The sequence below is a fragment of the Mixophyes fleayi genome, chromosome 1 (assembly GCF_038048845.1).
Source record: "Mixophyes fleayi isolate aMixFle1 chromosome 1, aMixFle1.hap1, whole genome shotgun sequence".
Lineage (NCBI taxonomy): Eukaryota > Metazoa > Chordata > Amphibia > Anura > Limnodynastidae > Mixophyes > Mixophyes fleayi.
In genome coordinates, this window is record NC_134402.1 from 458587872 (window position 1) to 458611134 (window position 23263).

General features: G+C 41.2%; 1 protein-coding gene across 2 annotated transcripts in view; it reads right to left on the bottom strand.

The window, feature by feature from the left end:
- Positions 1-2139: 2139 nt before the first annotated feature.
- The window catches only part of LOC142102389 (NACHT, LRR and PYD domains-containing protein 3-like), a 39595-nt gene continuing 18471 nt past the window's right edge, over positions 2140-23263 (bottom strand). The window contains exons 6-10 of one of the 2 annotated variants that reach the window (XM_075187248.1): positions 20655-20741; positions 20034-20204; positions 17902-18072; positions 9092-9256; positions 2140-2433 (exon numbers count right to left, since the gene is read on the bottom strand). In XM_075187248.1, the coding sequence (XP_075043349.1) occupies positions 2340-2433; positions 9092-9256; positions 17902-18072; positions 20034-20204; positions 20655-20741 (688 nt within the window). In that variant the 3' untranslated portion in view covers positions 2140-2339. The remainder of the gene's footprint in view (positions 2434-9091; positions 9257-17901; positions 18073-20033; positions 20205-20654; positions 20742-23263) is intronic. The other variant, XM_075187257.1, reaches the window with a different exon arrangement.

Sequence of the window (23263 nt, forward strand, 5' to 3'; positions counted from 1 at the left end):
GTCTCATTTTTCCTCCTATTATATGGAATTAAAACAGAGAGATCCTTTTGCTCTAACCTGTGGAGGATCAATCTGCTATCTCGGTCTTGATATTTGGAGAATGGAAATCTTCTACCGGGAGTTTGGGAAGGAGGTGTGGTCTCACAACAAGCTGTCAGCTACAACACTGTCGGGATAATGCCCAACTAACCTCCATTATTTATACTGTAAGTAGAAGCACATACGGACAGGAAGAAGTGGGGATATATCTGGAATACACACTAAGGGATTTCTGGACTTTTTATATGTTCAGTGTTACAAAGTTTATGCACTTGAATATAATTTAATTAGTGTGCTAGTTACATGTATGATACTGATTACCTCAGTCCTCATAAATGTTAACAGCGAATGAGAAACACAAGTTTGTGCCAATACATATAGGGGATCTGTGTACTTTGTTGTTTGTACCTGTTTAAAAGTTTAAAGCCTGTGATAAAACAAACAAACACAAGAGGGCCGCCCAACATAGTGTAGTAGGATCAGTAAAGTCCAGATACATCTGTGAGAGAGTAAAGGTGGCTGCGTACCAAATGGTATATGGAAATGTGCTTATCTGATACAGTACGTTGACCACAGGGAATAGAGTCTTCTCACAACTCCACTTATCACATGAAGAGAACCACCAAAGAATGATAAACAAAAACAAAGAACACGCATAAAGGGATAGGCTAAATCCAGTGTAATGTGTTTCCAGAGACACATTGCACCGATGTTGGGGCTAAAATCTCCGCTCATCGTTCCTCACACCGTTAATTTTTCTTGGTGCCGATGTTGGGGATGAACCCTCCGCTCATTTTTCATTGAGCGAGCCACCACCACACAGTGATATTTTTGTGAACCCGATTCCCCTAGGGAATTTCCCCTCATGCTGACTATAGTGTCACATTATGACAGTGGGACCCGATGGAGTGACTATTCCAGTTATACTGTAACCAGCCCACATTGGCATAGCCCCATGCTGTAGAAATGGGATTCCATGATTATTTAGTGGTAAATAGCTCATGCTAGTGTAGTGGTGCTGGTTACTATTTCTGTGGGAGGCACATTGTCAATTTAATGATTTTTTTTTTACACATTTACATACTGTATTAATTAGATATCTAACTCTACAACATATGGTGCTAAAAAAACAGGACTGCCTATAAAATAATGCAATTGAGACTTAGCTCTTTGGGAATCATTGGTATAAGGATGTAATGTGTTTCCTAAAAGCCTCCTGGCACATTACATGAATGGCAGCATGGCACACCTTTTGTCAGTGCAGTAGTTGCTACATCTGTAAAGCACATTTAGATTATATTCACTATAATTAATATATTTAACAAATTTGCCTATCTCTACATCTGTCCTGACTCAGATGAGTAATATATTCTCTATTTATTGCATGTGTAATATTTAATGTTTTCAACAAACACTGATATTTTATATTTAACTGAGATTCCCAGAATCCCACAAATATATTTGCATAGCTGGTGGCAAATGTAGTACCCATGACAGTGCCCCTTCGTTTTCCTAAAATAACTGGTCCAAAAATAAAATGTAAAATGTAAAATGCAAAAATGAAGTGTATAGAACCTGTAAAAAATGTAAGTTTGGAATTAGTTAAATTATCACTAACCTTCAGTTCTCAGCAAAAATGTCTGGCAACCCTTTGTTATGAGAAATTGGTTTTAACAAAGATGAATGAGTTTTCCCAAATAAAATCTTCCAGTCATCGTAAAATATCAATCTTTCCGCTAATAAGTCTGTTTGTCATTTTGAAAATTCCTGAGGTCCTCTTAGATGATTTTGAAGGTTCCTAAATTGTATTCTTATTTCTCATCTAACTGTCAGATCAGGTAATGCTGCAGCACTATATACACTGTTTCTGTTACTGTTCACTGTTATACTGTTTCTGTGCAGTGCTTAGGATTATGTGCTGGATATTGCATTGTCTTTTTACTCACGTTTAAATATGATCTTAAGAAAATCACATCATCTCATGTAGTGTGTGGTCATAACACTGTGATCCTTTGCTTATGATGTTTCATGAGCAAGGATGATGTTGTCACAAACATGATACAATTCAAACACTGCTCATATCCATCAAAGTCTTTTATTTCAGTCATAACACATTATTATACATAACTCGCAGCATGTCAACATGTCATTTGCTTCATTTCCGTAAGTCACCAATGTTGTTTGGCCAACTTGCACTTTGGGCTATTAAACAATATTCATAGTCATTCTAAATAAGAAGACAGGGTAATCTGAATGTTTCATCCGGTCTCTTTGAATAGTCGCTCCCACTTCCAATTTGCCTAGTCTATGGAAACCAGAAGGCCTGGCTTGCGATCTTTCAGCTTTCTTAACTTGTCTCTTGCTTCCCAGGACAAATGATGATTAAAAAATAGGCTAAACATGAGAGAACACAAAACAAGTACTTCAGCAAAAATTTGTGAGTTTAAATTTCTATGGGATCCCTTGTTTAAAAAACCATAATCACATACAGTATTATCCAGAAAGCTTGAAAGTGAGATATTCAAAATAAAAAATCTAGAGAAAAAAAAGGTCCTCCAGGCGGTGTGATTAATCTGCTAATCGTATATTATACATTTTTGTCCTGTGTATATCATGCAGAATATTTAATCATCACAGACTTCAACGCAGAACACCAGAGCCAACACTCAGGGCCTGAGTCATTAAGTCACACATACTGATCGCACTGCGCATTTGTTTTAAACCGCATGTAAATCAGCTCTGCATACTCCCGTAGTCAACAGATACATGTGGTGCTGACTATGGATATAGGTTTACTCTGTTCTAATAGATCAGAAACTGTAGGATATGTGTCTGGAATATAAATTCTCAAAGGAGCGCAATGAAAAAAAATTTCCACAATTAGGGTTACTTGTCAATAATTGTCATTTTGATTATAAATGGAGATGTATATATATGTGTATATATAGTAGACAAAAAGATATAAATTGGCGCTGATCACCACAGCGTATCTGTTAAATCAATTGTCTCAACAGAATATGTATATACAGTCAATCCCAAATAAAAAGTCCACATTAAAATTCACTTGACTCATGTAAGAGTGGCAGCCTTGGAAGCCTGAAGCCAGATGGTTTGTCCGGACCGTAGAAATTACTGAACCAGAAAACAGGCAGAGCGCCTCATAGTGTAGTATTGATTAAAAAAGGAGGGTTTTTGCACAGCCAGACACGCCCTGTCTGTTTGCTGAGAGGAAGGATTTCAGATCATATATTTCTGCTCCTGATAAAGTCCTGGTGTTACAGGACGAAACGCGTTGGGTTGTATCTTCTGGCATTCTGCGCTAGTTCCATAACCTCATGTGAGTGTTTTTATTAAATTTTTTATTAAATTTTGGATTTATACCAACATATTTTCCTTACTCAATCTGATTAATTTCCGCTAATTGAGTGAGGTTGGGATTGAGAATTCAACTACTGGGCACATATGATAACCTGCAATCAACAATCCTTTTGAGATGTGAGAATTCTCATATATATCTGGTACGCAGACTCATTTACTTGCACTTATATGGGTGTTCCATTATTTGTATCTGAGACCTTGGTCCCATACACCTTATAGAGCCCTGGTGGTTTATGGTGTATGATCCTCATTATATTTTGGCAATACGGTGTCAAACTATGTTTGCCCTTTTCACTTTTGTTTGCTGATTGATGGAGACTTGGAGGATTATGAATATAGCAGAAACTACTCCATTTCCTCGGTAAAACCTACGGCTGCTTACCTAACGGTACACATGGTATTATCTATCCCTCCCTTTTTTAATCAATACTACACTATAAGGCGCCCTGCCTGTTTTCTGTTTCATATATGTATATATATATATATATATATATATATATATATATATATATAGTAGCAAAGAGGCCTATTTGCCACACCTTTCAGTCACAGGGACAGGTGAGGTCCCAAGAAGTTTGCAGGGGAATGCTACATACATAGCTAATTCCGTACACAGACAAACTCCTAGCCTACACACACACAGGTTGTCTAATGGGGTAAGTAGTCCAAGGGGATGAGACTTGTGTATGCAAAACCTGGACAATTGCGTTTGTGACTGATGCTGGAAGAGCTGGCCAGTCAGTAGAGAGCCAGACTATGTTTAGCTTAGCATTAGGGTCACCAGGAGGTGTAAACAACATGACAAGTCAGAAGGTGTCAGATGTGCCACAATATATATATATATATATATATATATATATATATATATATATATATATATTTATATTTATTGTTGACCACTTGGAAAAACATTTATTAGGCTATCCTTAATGTCAACTGTACATTCCGGACATTTGTACATTATTTTACAGTATGCATGCTATACTGACATCACTAGGATGTGGACTTAAACTAACCCTCTAACTGGTTCAAGAGATGCGGAAGAAAAACAAGTAACTTTGAGATCATCAGAGCTTGATTCAGACATGACTGCATGTGCTTGTGCTTGACAAACCCTCACTGAAAATTGACAAATGCTCCTTCCCTGCCGTACAGCTTTCTGTTCTACATTCTTATATGATGTATTGGGTAAATTAACAGAGCAGGTTTGCTTCAATGTTTAACTTTGTTCTTTTTAGTTGCATTTATTATAAGGAATCCACTAGGTGCATGCTGGTGAACTACATGTGGGTTATCTCTGTTCTTATAATGCCAATGTTATATTTTTCTTTTAGTCAACAATGGAACAATTCTATGGAGTCCTATCCTCAAATGAGTGTTTCTCAAACACTGTCTCATCCTAATGTCAGAAGTCTTCTCCTGAATCGTTATGGCAGTAAGTAATCCTGTTGTGGGTGGGCTCCGCTTGCTCACCTGGAATGTCAGGAGTCTGAATGATAAGGTCAAGTGCTCCCTGGTACTGTCCCATCTCTGGAAATATTCTCTAGATGTCATATGTCTGGTGAAAACTCATCTACATGGTAGCAAAATTATGGCACTGAAGAGACCATGGTTGGGATGAGCCTATCACTCCGTACACTCTTCTAATTCCAGAGGAATCTCTCAGTTAATTAGGAAACACTAACGCTTCACATTAGATTACTTACAGTTAGAGCCTTAATGATAGATTTGTGTTTTTGCGGGCTGTGATCGAGTCCTCAACCATTTGTTATACTTGCTATCTATATCCCAACCCCATCTGGTGCCGAGGTGCTTGGAGAAGCGGCGTCCTTCATGGTTCAATCTCCTGACACCCTAGTTGTATGTATGGGCGATTTTAATAATGTTCTTGATTCTACTCTAGACAGGTAGAGAGATGCTACTGAGCGATTGCCATCAAAACCTATGGCTGTTTCTAAGCTTCTTAATGAGATGGGACGTGTAGATGCTTGGAGATTGCGTCCCCCAGATAAGCTGCAATTTTCTTGTCACTCCACTACTTTTAATTCACTCTCTCTAACAGATCTCATCCTTTTTTCCTCTAGATTGTTGCCCGCAGTGTCCACAATAGAATACCTGTCAAGAGGCATTTCCGATCATTCTCCTGTAATAGCTCAGGTTGACATTGCCACAGAAAATGGTATGCGTTTCTGGAAGCTACATCTGGCTTGGTTGCAGCCTATGGCAGCTAGTTCACATCTCATATCCTTGTGGGAGGGATATTTTGGGGACAATAATATTGCCAATCCAACACTTATATGGGATGCCTTGAAGGCATTCATAGCAAACACTAAATAGCGGACACTAAAAATTCTAGTAGGCATAGGGAGTTCGAATTGGAACAACAGTGCAGGAATCTTGAATCTAAACACTTGGTTTCCCGTACAATTTAATATAGGGTTGGGTGGTTGAGTAAACAAAGTGAGTGGTCAGATTTTTTTGTTCTACAAGGCTAAGAGGAGGCTATTATTTACTAGACATTCCCAGTACACTGGGGGGTCATGGGTAGTAGTTGTATGGCTTGCCAGGCTCGGGAGGAGGGAACAAATAGGGCAGTCATGACTATCTTTATTTACAACCATGTAAAACATTTCACGAGAACTGGTATTGCTAACACCTTTCCAAAATTACTATAGTGCGCTTTATGAATCCAAGGTATCTTATACAGAGGTGCAACTTAATACATATCTGAACTCCATCCACCTTCCTAGGCTGTCTAGTGCCCTCCTGAATGCCCCTCTCACAGCAGAAGAGGTGGAGTTGGCAATCAATACCTTTCCCAATCACAAGGCCCGATTTAACTGTATAAAAATGTAATAGCTTTTTGTCTCTTAACTTCTAACTCTCTATAATAAATTACTGGAATATAATACCTTTCTCCTTCAGTGTCTGAAGCATTAACTGTAGTTTTACCCAAACCTAACAAGGACCTCCGATATCCTGATTCCTATCGCCCTAAATTCTGCCCATCCGGCTCAATACTGTTATAAGTCAGATCATTCATCCAGACCTAACGGGTTTCATGAGGGGCAGATCCGTTGCCACTAACCTACATCGCTTGTATATGCACTTGCAGATGGCTCATGTATCCGAGCCGTAGGCTGCAGTGGTATCTCTGGATGCCGTCAAGACCTTCGACTCGGTGGAATGGATCTATCTCTGGGATGTGCTGAGGAGGTTTGGTTTTGGACCTACATTTATTCAATAGATCCGAATGTTGTATCTCAATCCAAAGGCGTGGGTGTGAGTAGGTGGATGCAATTCGGCCCCATTTAGTCTTGAAAGGGGTACCCGTCAAGGGTGACCACTCTCCTGCATTATTCACAATGGCAATTGAACCGCTGGCCTTCTTGGTTCAAGCTCATCCTGGTATACATGGCCTTCCAATTGGTCGTGCCACAGCTACCATTGCTTTATATGCAGACAACATGCTATTGTTTCTGTCAGATACAAGTGCGTCTCTAGATAACTTATTAGCAATTGTAGATGACTTTGGCCATTATTCTGGTTTAAAAGTAAATTGGGATACATCCTGCATATTCCCAGTTCATGGTGTCCTCCCATTTGTGCTTCCACCGGGCATCTCTCTTCAATGGACGCAGTATTTCAAGTACCTCAGTATCTGGATTACCCCTAACTCAAAAAATTATATTAAATTAAATATTGATCCCATCACGAAACGCTTTAAGCACAGGTCATACACTTGGAAGCGGCTCCCTTTGACTGTGACAGGGAGTGAGAATCAATCTATTTAAAATGATTATGCAACCCAAATATCTTTTTGCTTTACAGCACTCACAAATATATATCCCAAATCGTATATATTTCAAATCATTAATTCTTTACTCTCCTCATTCATCTGGAGTGATAAGCGGCACAGAATTAAATTGGATACTCTTTGTAAATCTAAAGGGGAAGGTGGCCTAGCATTTCCCAATCTTAAATTTTATTATATGTCAGCTCAATTATCACATTTACAAGACTGGTTATATGCCGCAGAGAATAGCTCTTTAGTTGGTTTTCTTGGTGAGCGAACGGGGCCTCTATTTTCCCCACTCCAGGTGCTTCTGATAGGTAAGGTCTGACCCTCTCATTCTGTCTCAGGCAATTAGGATATGGAATATGGCTCACCGGTTAATGGAGGAGAGGGCCTGGATCCAGACACTATGATTTGGCACAATACTATGTTACCAGAACTAAATAAACTGAGTGATAATATATTTTGAAACAAACATGGGGTGTCTGCAATAGGTGATCTCTACGACTCTGGGGTATTTAAGTCTTTTGCTCAATTTAGGCAAGACTTTGGTTTACCACACACAATTTTACCGTTACTTACAGCTCAGACATGCTATTCAATCACAGTTTGGTGGCTCTCCTCCCACACTTCAAATTCCACCCATTGAAACTTACAAACTATGGGTGGGAGTATAGTTATCTCCACTATGTATACAGAACTAAATTATCATCATGCATCTGATAGTCTACTACTTAATAAAACAAAGGTGTGGTCATGTATTTGTAATACGTTGCAGGGGGTTCCCCCTCTTGCACCAAGGATATGTTTATTTGGTATTCCATTGGATGATAGTTTATCTAAAACTAGTTGATGATATATCTTTACCCTCACAACCCTAGCCAAGGTTATTATAGCCCACACGTGGCTTGCAGCGGATGCCCCTGATTTACAGAAATGGAGAGCTCTACTGAATGACACCATGAATCATGAAAGGTATATGTATACAGAGAGACATGCAAGACACAAATATGAAAAAATATGGTCTCCTTGGTATTCCTCAAAATACAAACTACACAAGTCTGAACTAGACCTTATTTATGCTCAATTCTCCTGACTTGTCATCCTCCTCATCTCTACTCTGTGCATTATAGCTGTGGCTCCCGGATACCCGCTTTATTAAAATCGAATCCAGTTCTAACTGTTCCCTCATAGTGGGAGCTGATTACAAGTTTTATAAGTGTTATATATATATATATATATATATATATGTATATATATATATATATATGTATGTATATATATATATATATATACATTCAATTACATACACCATTATTGGGACTTTCTTACAAATATGGATGGGCGTAAGGTTATCCTTTCATCCTTCCTCTCATTACTCTATGCACCATGGCTTTAGCTATTGAGTACCCGCTCTATAAAAATCTGAATTAATTCTTATTTTATAATGGGAGCTGATGGCAAGTTTTTAAAGTGCCCCCTATATATATTATATCTATCTTTATATGTTTAATTACATACATGTTTATATGTTTAATTACATACATCCATGCTTCCACCTGTTCTGCTTGAATCAAACTTACCTACATCCTGTAATTATTTATGCTGTACGGCTTTGTTTTGTTTTGTTTTTGTTTAATTTCTTTTATTTCGTTATACTATGTCTGTTGTCGAAACTCTACAATAAAAAATACTTGATTTAAAAGAGCTGGAGAGATGGAGTAAGCTTTAATCAGGTCATTAAGGTTAGGGCACAATCATTTTTGGGAAATATGTGTTCACTGAGCTGGATAAGATTCAGTCCTAGAACTGTGCTACCCCTGTACAAGATACAGCATCAATGTCGTATAGTGATTGAACTGTCTTTGTTGTAGGTACCTGATCTGTTTCAGGCTGGGTGACTTCAGTATTAGTTCCTCGATGTAACTGGCACCAGTATCTGTAATGTAATTATAGCACAGATCCAGATGTGTGAGTTTTGTGTTATTACTCAGTGATACCAGGAATGGAACATGGTCATCTCTCAGCAGAATATCTAGGAGCCTGTTAAAGATCAGAGAAAACTTCAACTGTATTTTTTACAATTACAACCAGCATGCAGAACAAAACATAAAATGTTTTTACTTACATGATGTTTCCACCCACAAGGTGAAATACCCACTGTGAGGACCTGCTGAATAGTGGAAGCACAGGTAGGAAAACCGCACTCTGCGCACTGATGACTTGGAAGCTTACAGCAAGGGATCACACAGGATTCCAGCCTCAAATCTCATACTCACCTCTTTCTCTAAGGCTACAGATTTCGCTGGTCCCTTTTCCCAACACAGATGCAGGCTTCACACCTCTCAGCAACTGCCACCAGCTACGTATAAGGCCCGGAGTAAACCTATGACTTAATCACCCAATTGTGCACACTCTAAGCCCTGGTAGTTAAATAGTTAACTCTTCTCACTCTGGTATCTAAAGAGTTAATCCAGCCAAGCAATCTGTCTCTTCTAAACAGGCAATGAATTTGTTTAGTGCAATAAGGACAGAACTGTTAAATTGTAAATTTAATATACAAAAAGTGCAATGCTTACAGATAATAAAAACAATTAGATGAAGATTTGACATACAAATAAAAAAGGGCAAACAGTTATAAAAACAAAAGGGGTAAAAGTATAGAGCATCACTTACATATAATAATCTGTATGCCTGGTGGTAGGCAGAAAAGATGGACAGTCCTTCAATTAGATTGATTCCCCAAGAAGCTGAGTTTGTCCTTTCAAAACACAGGTTTTTAAGCAAAATGAAATGAAATGGTCTTCACAGGGGCAGTGTTTAATGCTAATCGGGGGTTGTGGCCTGTGACACTTTTTCAATCACCATTTTCATGTTGCCTGATTTACTAACCAATTCTACTATGTGATCTATATTTTCTGTAGAGCATTACATCCATCCAGTTTTATCATTAATAAATCCCCTATGACTCTGTCCATCTTTTGATACCAAACATGATGACCTTTTGACAATGTGACATACCTTTTCTAAAGATATGTGATTTTAGTTGTTCACGGATACCACCCGTACCTGTCATTCACAACCCTGGTGTGGTTTTTGCCCCTCAGTACGGAGTGGAAAATGGATTTTTCCAAAATATGAAAAATGAAGGCATTTCCTTTCAAATTCATATTTCTATATACCTGCATAAAGACCCTACAGATTTTATACAGGAGTCTCCAAGACTCTCACCTAGGCATATGGCTCTCTAATTTACACCAGTGGTTAGTTTGTGTTTACAAAACCTATTGAAAGGAAGTCAATTAGATAGTGAAATACATGATCAAAAACAATGGATGTCTGTGATCTGCATATCTTAAGCTGGTCTCTTGACAAAGGGTTTGCTTAACTTAATTACCTCCTACTGGGCTAATCTTTTCATTTAAAAAAACATTTGGTCACACATTTATCTGAGTTGAAGATCAGGTTCATTTATGTATCCATGCAAAGTTTTATTTTGGCCCTGACATTCAATATTCTATTTCAGCATATCAGATTTATACTCTCATCCTGACAATAGGTAAGAAACAAAATGTTATTTTCTATAATGTCGCCTGCTGGTAATAACAGGTTTAACATTAATACCAACAGAGGAGCATCATATAACTATACCACACAATTAAAGAAAAGTTCTTGAATTTCCCAGTTAGAAACAGATGATGGATAACAGATTACCTTGTGCAAATGTAATGATTGAGTATAAAATCTAAATATTACAAAACCATGACAAGCACAGAATATGTAGCTAAGATATTACACAAAAATAAATTAAGTTATCAATCAAAATGTACAGAAGATAGACAGAGCAGTGGCGGATCCAGGGGGGCGATGGGGGCGATTGCCCCCCCTAGCAGTGGCTTGCTGCCGGCGGCTGCACACTGTGCAGGGTCCGTTTGGCAGTGATAATGTGCTGCCCAGCTGCTCTGATTGTGTTTTAAACACAATCAGAGCAGCGGGACAGCACATTATCACTGCCGAACGGACCTGCACATATTGTGCAGCCGCCGGCAGCCTTAGAAGCCTAATCGCCCCCCCACCCCATATCGCCCGGGGTAGAAAAAATTTCTAGATCCGCCCCTGAGACAGAGCATGAATAACCAAAAGAAATAGCAATAACAGTGCAGGGGCCCAAAATGCCTGCAGTGTCCCTCAGTAATCCCAACCCATCTGAGTCAGATACTGTCCAAGTTCTCATGGGTTTCCTCCGGGTGCTTCAGTCACCTCCCATAGTCCAAAAACCCCATACTGGTTAGTGGCGCTATATCATCATTTTATTTATATAGCGCTACTAATTCCACAGCGCTGTACAGAGAATATTTGTCACTCACATCAGTCCCTGCCTCATTGGTGTTTACAGATCTATCCTTGTACGCACCACTCCTCTTCTTCTTCAGATTGGAGCACTCCACCAGGAGAGTATCTCCTTCTTTGTGATTCACAAATCTACCAATCCAGTCATCCTTGGACTACTGTGGCTTCGTCTCCATTCCCCGAATATTGACTGGCAATCTGGTCATGTCTTATCTTGGGGACAACATTGTTTTTCTCATTGCCTTTCTAAGGTGGTTCCTCGAAGAGATTCCAAATGCCACAAGAGATTACCCTTGGCCCTTCTTCCTGAGCCCTATCGAATCTTTTCCGATGTCTTTTGTGAACAAGAAGCTACGAAACTCCCTCCACATAGAATTTGGGATTGTAGCATCAACTTGATTCCTGGTAAACCAGTACCTCGAGGCCGAGTGTACCCTCTCTCCATACCCGAGTCCAAGGCTATGGAGGACTATGTCCACGATACTCTGAGAAAGGGCTTCATCCGAAAATCTTCTTCCCCTGCTGGGGCAGGCTTCTCTTTTGTGAAAAAGAAAGACGGGGGCCTCCGCCCCTGTATCGACTACCGAGATCTAAATGCCATCACCGTAAAGAATCGGTACCCCTTACCATTAATCTCTGAATTGTTTGATCGGATTAAGGGGGCTACCATCTTCTCGAAATTGGACCTCAGAGGAGCCTATAACCTGGTGCATATTAAGGAGGGAGATGAGTGGAAGACTGCCTTCAATACCCGGGATGGTCACTTTGAATATTTAGTCATGCCCTTTGGGTTGTGCAATGCTCCTGCTGTGTTTCAAGGTTTTATGAATGAACTCTTTAAAGACTTGTTGTATCAGTTTGTGGTCATCTACCTAGATGATATCCTCATCTTCTCCCAAGATTTGGTATCGCATCGCAAACATGTCCTGGAAGTCCTGCCTCGGATCAGGGAAAACCATTTATACTGCAAACTAGAAAAATGTACCTTTGAACAAACACAGGTTCCTTTCTTAGGTTACATAATTTCTGGAACTGGATTGCAAATGGACCCCACCAAGTTAAAAGCCATTCTAGATTGGCCTCAACCCTCTGGTCTGAAGGCTACACAACGGTTCCTAGGCTTTTCCAATTATTACCGCCAGTTTATTAAAGGATATTCTACTCTTGTGGCTCCTATCACCGCACTGACCCGGAAGTCTGCGAATGCCAAAGTATGGTCTGTGGAAGCTACTCAGGCCTTTGCTACCTTAAAATCTCTCTTTTCCTCGGCTCCCATCCTCCAACAACCTGACTGTTCCCGTCCTTTCATTCTGGAGGTGGACACATCCTCCGTAGGTACAGGAGCAGTTCTCTCAAGGAGATTCTATGGGTAAACTACGTCCATGTGGTTTCTTTTCCCGTCGCCCCTACCTGCTGAGAGGAACTACGGCATTGGGGACAAGGAGCTCCTGGCCATTAAATTGGCTCTTTTTGAATGGAGACATCTCCTAGAAGGTGCTCAGTTTCCTATTACTATATACACCGACCACAAGAACTTGCTATATTTGCGTACTGCTCGCTGTCTAAATCCTCGGCAGGCAAGATGGTCCTTATTCTTCTACCGATTCGATTTCAACATCTCTTTCCGTTCTGGATATAAGAATATTAAGGCGGATGCTCTCTCCCGCTCATTTGATCCTGCTGACTCGGAACCATTGGAGGAGAATAAATTTATTCTGGACCCTAGCCGAATTTTGGCAGCAACACATCTCAAGAGAAGCTGTCCCCCAAACAAGACCTTCATTTCTGCTCCTCTCCGCATCAAACTGTTACGATGGGCTCATCATTCCCTCTTCTCGGGTCACGCTGGCATTCGCAAGACTTTGGGGTTGCTATCTCGCAACTACTGGTGGCCTTCCTTACAAGAGGATGTAAAGAGGTTCATGTCTTCTTGTTCCTTATGTGCCCAACACAAGACTCCTAGGAGGAGACCTTATGGCCATTTGCTTCCACTGCCAGTTCCCGAATACCCGTGGTCACAAATCTCCATGGATTTCATTACGGACCTACATTCCTCCAAGTCTTGTACAGTAATTCTAGTGGTCACAGATCGTTTTTCCAAAACCGCTCATTTCATTCCACTGAAAGGTCTTCCTTCTTCCTTCTCTTTGGCCGATATTTTTATTAAGGAGATATTCCGTCTTCATGGTTCTCCTCATCACATTGTCTCTGACCGTGGTTCTCAGTTTATATCCAAGTTTTGGAGATCCTTTTGTTACAAGTCTGGAATCAAACTCGATTTTTCCTCCGCATATCATCCCCAGTCTAACGGCCTCACAGAGAGAACTAACCAGGAGCTGGAAAAATTCTTAAGAATATTCATCTCTGCCAATCAAGACAATTGGGTGGATCTCCTTCCATGGGCTGAGTTCGCCCATAATAAGCATTTCTACGAGGCTATCTCCAACTCTCCTTTTTTTGTTCTCTATGGCTGTCATCCCAGATTACCCACCTTTTCCCAGATTTCTTCTACCGAGGTTCCAGCAGTGGACATATTATTTCGCAAGTTTTCCCACATCTGGGAACAAACCAAATTAAGCCTTAGAAAGGCCATCACTCGCTCTAAACAGGCCTACGATAAAAGGAGAAGAGCTGGTCCTAATTTCTCCATCGGGGACAAAGTATGGCTGTCTACACAGAACATTCGTTTAAAGGTTCCCAGCAAGAAGTTTGCCCCAAGGTTCATTGGTCCTTTTTCCATTTCCGAGATCATCAATCCAGTAGCCTTCAGACTAAAATTACCACATTCTCTTCGTATCCCAGATGTTTTTCATGTTTCCTTGCTGATACCAGTGGTTAATAACGAATTTTCCACTCCTTCCAGAGTACCTCCTCCTGTTATTATTCAGAATCAGGGTGAATATGAGGTGAAACAAATCCTAGACTCTCGTAAAGTCAGAGGTTCCGTACAGTTCTTGGTAGACTGGAAAGGATATGGCCCTGAGGAACGCTCCTGGGTAAGAGCGGCTGACCTACATGCCCCCCGTCTACTCAAACTTTTTCATAAGAAATTTCCCTGTAAACCTGTGTAGGTGTCCGGAGTCCACCTTTAAGGTAGGAGGTACTGTAACGATACTTACCTTTCCTCCGCTCCCCCACCACTCCGTCGGACCCGGAAGCCACACTTCCGGGTTCGGCGGTCACATGACCGCCAGACCTGGGCGGGGAATTCAAATCTGGACTTCCTATTTAAACAGCGCTCTGACACTCTAGAAGTGTCAGAGCAACTTACCTGTTCCTGGCTCCTGATTCCTGTGTCCTCCTGGTCTCAGCTCCTTGTGTGTATTGATCTCCTGTGTACCGACCCGGCTTGCTAACCCTTCTGGACTCTGTTACCCCTGTGTACCGACCCGGCTTGCTGACCTTCCTAATAGCCTGTGCTCCTGACCCGGATTGTCCGACGCTCCTTCCTCTACACATTTATCTGCCATCTCTGTGTACCGAACTGGCTAGCTGACTTCGCATCTGTTCTGGTGACCCGTGTAACCACCCGGTTTGATTGACTCCGAGATTGTCTCCCGTATCAGTCTGCATTGCCTACCTGTGTACCAACCCGGCCTGTCCGACTATTCTCATCCTGCTCCTATTCCGCTGTACTACATCTTGAGGCAAACCTGAGGACCGCGACCTGCGACTCCTGGCAGCAAAGCCCACCCCGCCTTGCGGCGGTTCTTGGTGAATACCGAGGAGATCGTTAGACTCCGCGCCTCAGGTAAGCCAGCGCTAACCAAGGTTAGTAGTATATCCAGTAATCCGTTACAGAAACTCTGTAGCGAGAAAACCGCAGAGAGGTGAACAGACTTAGGAAGGAGACAGCTGTGGGTGAGTGGTACTGAACAGCAACTGAATAATCACTGGAACAGCGAACTGAACACGATGAAGTGATATAAGAGGATGAGTGTCACTGAACAGCAACTGAGGAAATCACTGGAACAGCGAACTGAAACAGCAGAAGCAAAGGGAGCCACATCTGTGCACTGTCAGGGTTTGACACACAAAGAACAGGCACCTGAGTGCAGGTTCAGGTGCTTTAAATACCCTGCTAATGAGAAAAGCACCAATAGTAAAGAAGAGAAGGTTTCAAAAGAAGATCTGCACATGTTCAGACCAAAATCGAAGATGGTTACTGCACTCAGCACCGAGATGACCCTTGCGTGGAGCAGGTAAGTGTGCCGAGACCCGAATGCAGGCATGGCCTGTGATAATGTGCAAATTTTCAGTCTTTTCAGAACATTCATGCTAATCTGGAAACTAGCAAGCCACTCATGCAAACTATGGCTTTTCCTTTTTTAGAATGATTTAGGATAGAGACTCTCCACCTTCCAAGGCACCTTCTCTGTGGGATAGCAGCATGCTGCCTATGCTTAGCTTCTTTCAAGTTTGGTTCTCCATAAGTACGCAGTAGGCATACCTATGCACCTGTTTTAGAGGTGCAGTGCAGAAACGAAATGACCTTTTGCTGAGCAAGATTATTGTAGTGAGTTAAAAGGATGGAGAGGGAGCATTCTTCATGCCATTCCTTGTCATACAGGACATCACATATGACCATTTCCACCGCTTAAATGATTCTGCATCAGATCAAAGCTGATGGACCTGTCTTACACTTCCATGCTGCACTTCACCAGAGAAGCACAATTCCATTAGCACACCAAGCAATGTAGTAAAAAGTTATAAACACACTATCACAACATGTAATTGTAACCCCCTGTCACTGTGTGTAGTGTGGGGTGCAATGGGTACACAGTGCACCTCCTCCTCAAGCCCTGGCTAGCTGATGGGTGTAAATAATCAGGGGGTCCCTGCACATGCAGGTGTTTCTCTGTAGTTAGTGGGACACAGGTAATGTCACTTTGTAATGCAGTGTAATAAAAGTCACAATAATTTGGGCGCCAGACCATCTCTATGATAAACTGAACTCCTTATTTACACTCCTCTTCCTCCAGCACGATAATCATAATGGTTGCAGCAATAAAGAAAAATATATACATCTGCTTACTCTCTCCAGCACAGTTCTTAATGAGCAATACGAATAAGGTTGCAAATATCTTATTACTCCTCCTGCACAGTTCTTAATGTTATCCAGATGTTATATAACATAAATCATAGGTCTCTTACACCCCATACGTCACTGCAGATCACCCTCATCCGCAGGGGCACTCACATGGATGCTAACAGGCAGGCAGCTTCTCCTCCATGCAGCTCTGACACACTCTGTGTACCTCTCAGCTGCAGCTCATCCCTCCTCTGCGGGGATAATGTCTCCTGTCGGCTTTGACACTTCACTCTGTGTACTCCCAGCCTCAGGCTATGACACTACAGCTACCATGCCTCTTGTAGCAACCCTCACTCCAGGGCCTCTTCCATGCGAAGTGTTCCCCTCTCTCTTGGGTTCTCTATAATGACATGGAGTTCTCCCCCTCATCCAGGGCACATTCCTTGCCCTGGCTCAGTCACCATGCTCAGACTTCCAGGCAATGCTGGGGAATCCTGGAGCTTCCACCCCACTCTCTCCCAGGTCCCCAGCTACCATCTCTCCTCTCCTGTGTCTCCCCTCTCTCTGTCTCTCTCTCTCTCCTTTGCTGACAGCCCCTCCTTCCTCTCCCCTAGTCTCACAGACTGGGCTGGGTTATCACCATTGTAACTAGTTTATTTAACTTTTCTTAAACTTCTAGCTTGCCCTCTAGGTGACCCCTCCTGTATTCACTGAGGTGCAAGGTTTTACTAAAACGTCACTAGGGGGCGTTACATAATAAAAACAGTTATGATGTCCTCTCATCCTTATGATTAATTTAATTGAAGAATCTAACTGAAAGGGGGCTCTAAAGTGCCAGGATGGTGAACTTTTGATGTGACATTTACACTTTGTCCTTATGGTTATCTTAAGAAAATTTTCACTTGCACTTCACATGGACTAGAAACAGGCACGTTTCTAGTCCATTAAGGTGACTTTAAACACCAGAAATTAGGTGTGAACCATAAAATGAGTGGAGTGGGTTCCCATAGGCAAAGTAATGCTTAAAGATAGACATTTACTGTGTGCACATTGTGTGTGTCTTAAATGACCTCCTCTGTGTCTATTTTGCACATATAGGGCCAAAATAAACAAATAGCCACAGGACAATAATGGCTGTGAAATGCTGAGATAGCTAATCCCAGATAATATGTAATAATGAGGGGCAGTTAGACCTTTGATTACTATAGAAATACATTTAGAAATAAAACCAAAATGTAATAGCATAAATATTTATAGCATTTCCCACCCTATATGTCTCACAACTGTATGATCCGGTTATACTCACATTAATTTCTCTATACTGCACGATGGACTGGACAGAGCTGTCATTAAATCCCCAAAGTGAGGGCCAGTCAGATCATTGAAAGATAAGTATAGTACACTCAGAGACTGGTTATTTGTTATTGCAGATGCAAGATGGGAACAGGAACTGTCCTTCAGGCCAGTACTATCCAGGCTGGAGAAGGAAAGCAGAATATGATATAAAGATAATTTAATCATTTATTAAAATCTCTCAAACAGTAATTTCTAAATATTGAGACTTTTAGCTATCATCAGCTCTTAGGGGATGACTTATAAAAATTGAGGCAAATTGTCCTAACATGATGGTAAATAAACTGTGTATTTCGTTAAAAAATAACTCTCTCATTATTGTAGTTCATCTACCACCTTTTACCACCACCCTGCCCACCACTTTCATTTTTTATGATATATATAGTGGCGATAGTTCAGGCTAAGATATTTTAAATTGAGACTGAAGTTACAGAAGGACAATAACAGTGGATTATCTACGCGTTTCGGAAGTTTCACTATTTTTTATCAGGGCTGTAGAAACAACCTACTATTTTATAATCACACAATAAAAGTTAGTTATTCGATTCTGTGTCAGAGACCAGTTTACAATTTTTCTCCTGTCATCGATCATTTCCCAGGATGAAGAGAGGGTAGCGGGAGAGATAGGGGATGACAAGTGCTACAGGTATGTAGTAAAACAATAAGAACAGCTGACAAACTAAAGCTGAATTTTGTTGATCGGTGAAACAGAAAATAAAGTTGACAGTGAGAAATCTAAAGGAGAACGTCCAGAAAAGTGACTTTAGGGCAAACGTGTTAATCAGTATATAAATGAGAGTCCAAAGGGGTGTTCACTTTGGGGAAGACTGACCTAATAAATGATGCTCTGGTCAGGGTAAACTTGCCATTAGGACTCTGTTGAATTTGTGTGCTATTGAGACGTTTTGACAGTCATCTACTTTGGGAATAGTAACCCTCCATTTGCCGGACTCTATTACACACATTGGTGTTTGTATATTACGCTGGTGTGTTCTGCTGATGGTCCTGAGTGTTAAGAGTACCTTTAATACTTAAATAAACCTTAATGGATTTATACTTGGTGTCGGTCCGAGTGATATAAAGAACCCCATAACCTCACAACAATATACATATAAGGTTAGAAGCTGACACATTATATAAGCACTTATCAAGGGTTTTTATGTTATTTGTGGATTAAGGGCATTTCTGTGACTGTCGATGAAGTTTTTATTTGGTATACACCCTTCCTGCCATCAGACACATTCAAACCTTGCCCTCTGTGAGGCGCAGAAATTTCAAAAGAGAAAGCACCCCCTGGGACAAGGGTTGTCATTTCTAAATCCAGTTATAAATACTGCACCATTCTAGGGATACAAATTTTGCAGGACATAATTATTTAAATGAGATAAAGGGGTTGAAATTACGTCCTTGCAAAAAGACTTGACCTCTCCACCAACTCAAAGGTCACGAACATTGGATCTACATTCGGTTACTCTTATGCTTATAATGGGAAGCACTTTGCACCTTTTATTTGCACTTCTGCAGGGAAGCACATTTCTATTAAAATGTAAACAAATGTAATAAAAAGCTTGAAAGACACAATTTTCACTCTCACTATTAACTTAAGCCATAAAGGAGGCTAAACAGAGCAGTATTAAAGAAATGCTTAAAACTTTAAATGAAGGAATTCTAAGGTGGCAGGAGGCTGAACTTTGACATTTTTATTGTTTCAACCCACAGAAATATAAAAAAAAGTTTCTCTTGTGAGGGTGTTTCCAAAGACATAAAAGAACATTGTATAGAAACTTTGCAGTTTGTACATGACACTCAGGGGTAGATTTATTGAACCTTCTGAAAACGGAAAAGTGGAGGTGTTGCCCATAGCAACCAATCACATTCTAGTTATAATTTATCAAGTACATTGTAGAAAATCATATCTAGAATCTGATTGGTTGCTATGGGCAACATGTCCATTTTCCATTTTAGAAGGTTTGATAAATCTACCCCTTAATGTCATTTATCCAATGTTATCTGTGTTTTTAGACATATAATAAAGCTATATAATATTTCCTACTACATACGTCTGCATGCATTTGTTATACTCACTGTAACTCCTCTATCCGGCATGTTGGACTGGACAGAGATGTCATCAAGTCACTGAAGTGAGGACCTTCCATTGTATTATAAGACAGTACAAGTGTTCTCAGGGACTGATTATTACTTATTGCAGATCCCAGATGACAGCAGGAAATATCTGTCAGTCTATTACTTGCCAATCTATAGAATAAAATCACAATATTAAAACAAGTTGGTTCTAGGTTTCACTGGTTGTATCTACAAAAATGCATTTTCACACAATAATGTTAGGTAAGACAAATTTTAAATATAGGGGTCACATTACTGCAAATAGTAAAGTGGGACAGACCTAAGTAATTACATTTCCTATTGAGATTTGTTTTATAGGAGACATCCCAAGCTCCATACAGCAAACAAAAGGGCCGCGCCTTCGGTATCATTACTGTTGCCAATAACTGGTAAAGAGCTCAATTTGTCTATAATTCTACAACAGAACTCTACTGAGGTCTCCATCTCACTGCATTGAAGTCTGATCTGGCACTTTATGTAATGGTAGTGGTGAAACTAGTGAAAATTATTACACTAAATATGTTAATTGAAGGGTTATAGCATAATTGAGGTAATACAGCCAGATATAACAAGACAACTTACGATAGAGTCTGGATCTTGCACTCCGGATGTTTTAGGGCATCACAGAACAACCGAACTCCATCATCTCTTAGATTATTGCCATTAAGTCTGTAGAGAGTAACCGAGAAGGAAATTAATGGGGATTAGTCTATACAAATAATAATAATTTTAATTTAAACAGCGAACATTACTGTGTTCAAGTCCATTGATCACATGGAGAATTGTTAAAGTTACTATATGATACAGCCAGGGGAGGGCTGGCAAATTTTGGCCCGGGGTGCAAGATTCCATTCAACAGCCTATTTTAAAGGAAAAAGAATGCAGGTGGCCCAGTGACCCAGCCCAAGGTAGCCTACTATGGAACCGGCCCGGGGGGGCAGATGCCCCTTCCCCCCAGCCCAGCCTGTCTCTGAATATAGCCATTTAAATTCCAACATGTTTGAAATGGCTGGTTTGAATCTTGCGCAATTCCACTGGCAGCACTGAAGACATGATCAGAAATTACTCTAGAACATTAACAAATGTTGGTAATTCTGGCCACGTGGTTGAGCTTCCAATATGACAGTAGATCACAATCGAGTGGATGAAATATAAGACAATTCAAATATGTTTCACGATGTTCTTTTGCATAACTGGGCGACTCTTCATTCTTTTTGAAAAACAAAAAAATATCTGTATCTCGTCCATCAAAATGGATTTTTTTTTGGATTGGTGATAATAGATTTTCTCTTCCCTAAGATGAGGTTTGGATGAGTTTGCTAAATTAAATTTTTACGTTCATAAGCATTAGGGTTGTGTCTAAGTAATGATGTGTTTTCTTGTTTTTTCTTGTAGATATTAGTTTTTCTTTTTCCCCTATGTTTGCATGCATAGTAGATGCCATGTTAATTTTTATAAACACCTAACATAATGTACTATCTGTAATAAATCCTGATCCATGATCAGTTCTTGGCTTTCATCATCGATATATATCGGACCATCTACATCATTGTCACGGGCACTAGGAGTCTTTACCCAGGGATCACCAGATGGTAGGCTTACCAGAGCAATGTAGATGGTAATAGGGTACTCTGGTAGCTGGGTGATCACGGAACATGAAATGATGACCGATGAGATGCTCAGGAAAGTCTATGACTAGCAACACTGGTAATAATGAGGTAATGATACACAGGGAACTGTATGGACCAGGACACGTGAAGGTAGTCAGTGGTCTGCGATAGCAAGTTGTACCACCGCTATAGTGAGGAGGAATGTCCAACAGAGACAAGGAGGTGATGAGAGTCAGCGGTCTGCGGGTAGCAAGTTGTACCGCTGTCTGAGTGAAGGAATGGAATCCAAGTGGAGGTATCCAGGTAGTCAGTGGTCTGCGGTAGCAAGTTGTACCACTGCTATGTGAGAGGATAATGGAACAGGTGATACCGGAAACAGGGATCAGTGGTCTGACATCAGCAAGTTGTACCACTGCATATATATGTGAGGAGGTGCACGGGGGAAGACTGCAACACAGGATATATACAGGCACCTTATACACGATCCACAGTAATATGCACAATATAGATATATATATATGTAAATGACTGATCAGGTCTGCAATCTAGAAAGTCTCTTGAAGTAGTCCAGCACAATGATAACACAGTCAATGATGACAATAGACTCAGCGGATAGCAGACTCCAGAGAGAACCAAACACAGTCCAGCAAGATATGCAATACACAGCACAGTCAATGAGAAGTATGCATACCGTGGTTCAGCAGTAGCAGTCAGATGGGATTGCAGCGGTACCTGAGCGGCTGGAGACCGACTGGATAGGAAGTCCCTGGATAGGAGAAGCAGCGGTCTAGCAGGTGCAGCGCACAGGTGAGTAGACCGACAGGGACACGAATCCACAGGAGTCAGCAACACGTGGAACTGGACTCATAGGAAACCCAGGAGAATGGAGATGATCCAGCAGCGGGTAGTGGAAGAGATACAAATCCAATGCTGACAGGAGGGTAGAGGCCAGAGGAACACGTGAAGGCGTGGAGAGTGGATCAGCAGGAGATGGACGATAGCGCTGACCACAGCGGCAGGACTCAGCGGCACACGGAGGTAACCAGTAGCAACCACAGGAACCAACAGCGATGGGAAACAGGAGTGCAGCGCAGGGCAGGAGCTGTAGATCACGAAGTGTAGCAGATGGTAATGAAAAGCGGCAGTCTCGAGGAAGACACAGCAAAGATGAGATGAGAGTGTAGTGCACGGAGGCAGCGGATAGAAGTCAGCTGGCAGTCACGATGTTGAACACAGGCGAGTTGCGAGCAGGAGACGGTAGTGCACAGAGGCAGCAGATAGTAGTCAGCTGGCAGTCACGATGTTGAACACAGGCGAGTTGCAAGCAGGAGACTGTAGTGCACAGAGGCAGCGGATAGCAGTCAGCTGGCAGTCACGATGTTGAACACAGGCGAGTTGCAAGCAGGAGACTGTAGTGCACAGAGGCAGCGGATAGTAGTCAGCTAGCAGTCTTGATGAGAAGCAGGTGAGTGAGGTAAAAGCTGGAGTGCACGGAGGCAGCGGATAGCAATGAGTAAACAGTCACATAGATATAAAATAACGTTGAAGTGGTGTAGAAGACTGTAGTGCACGGAAGCAGCG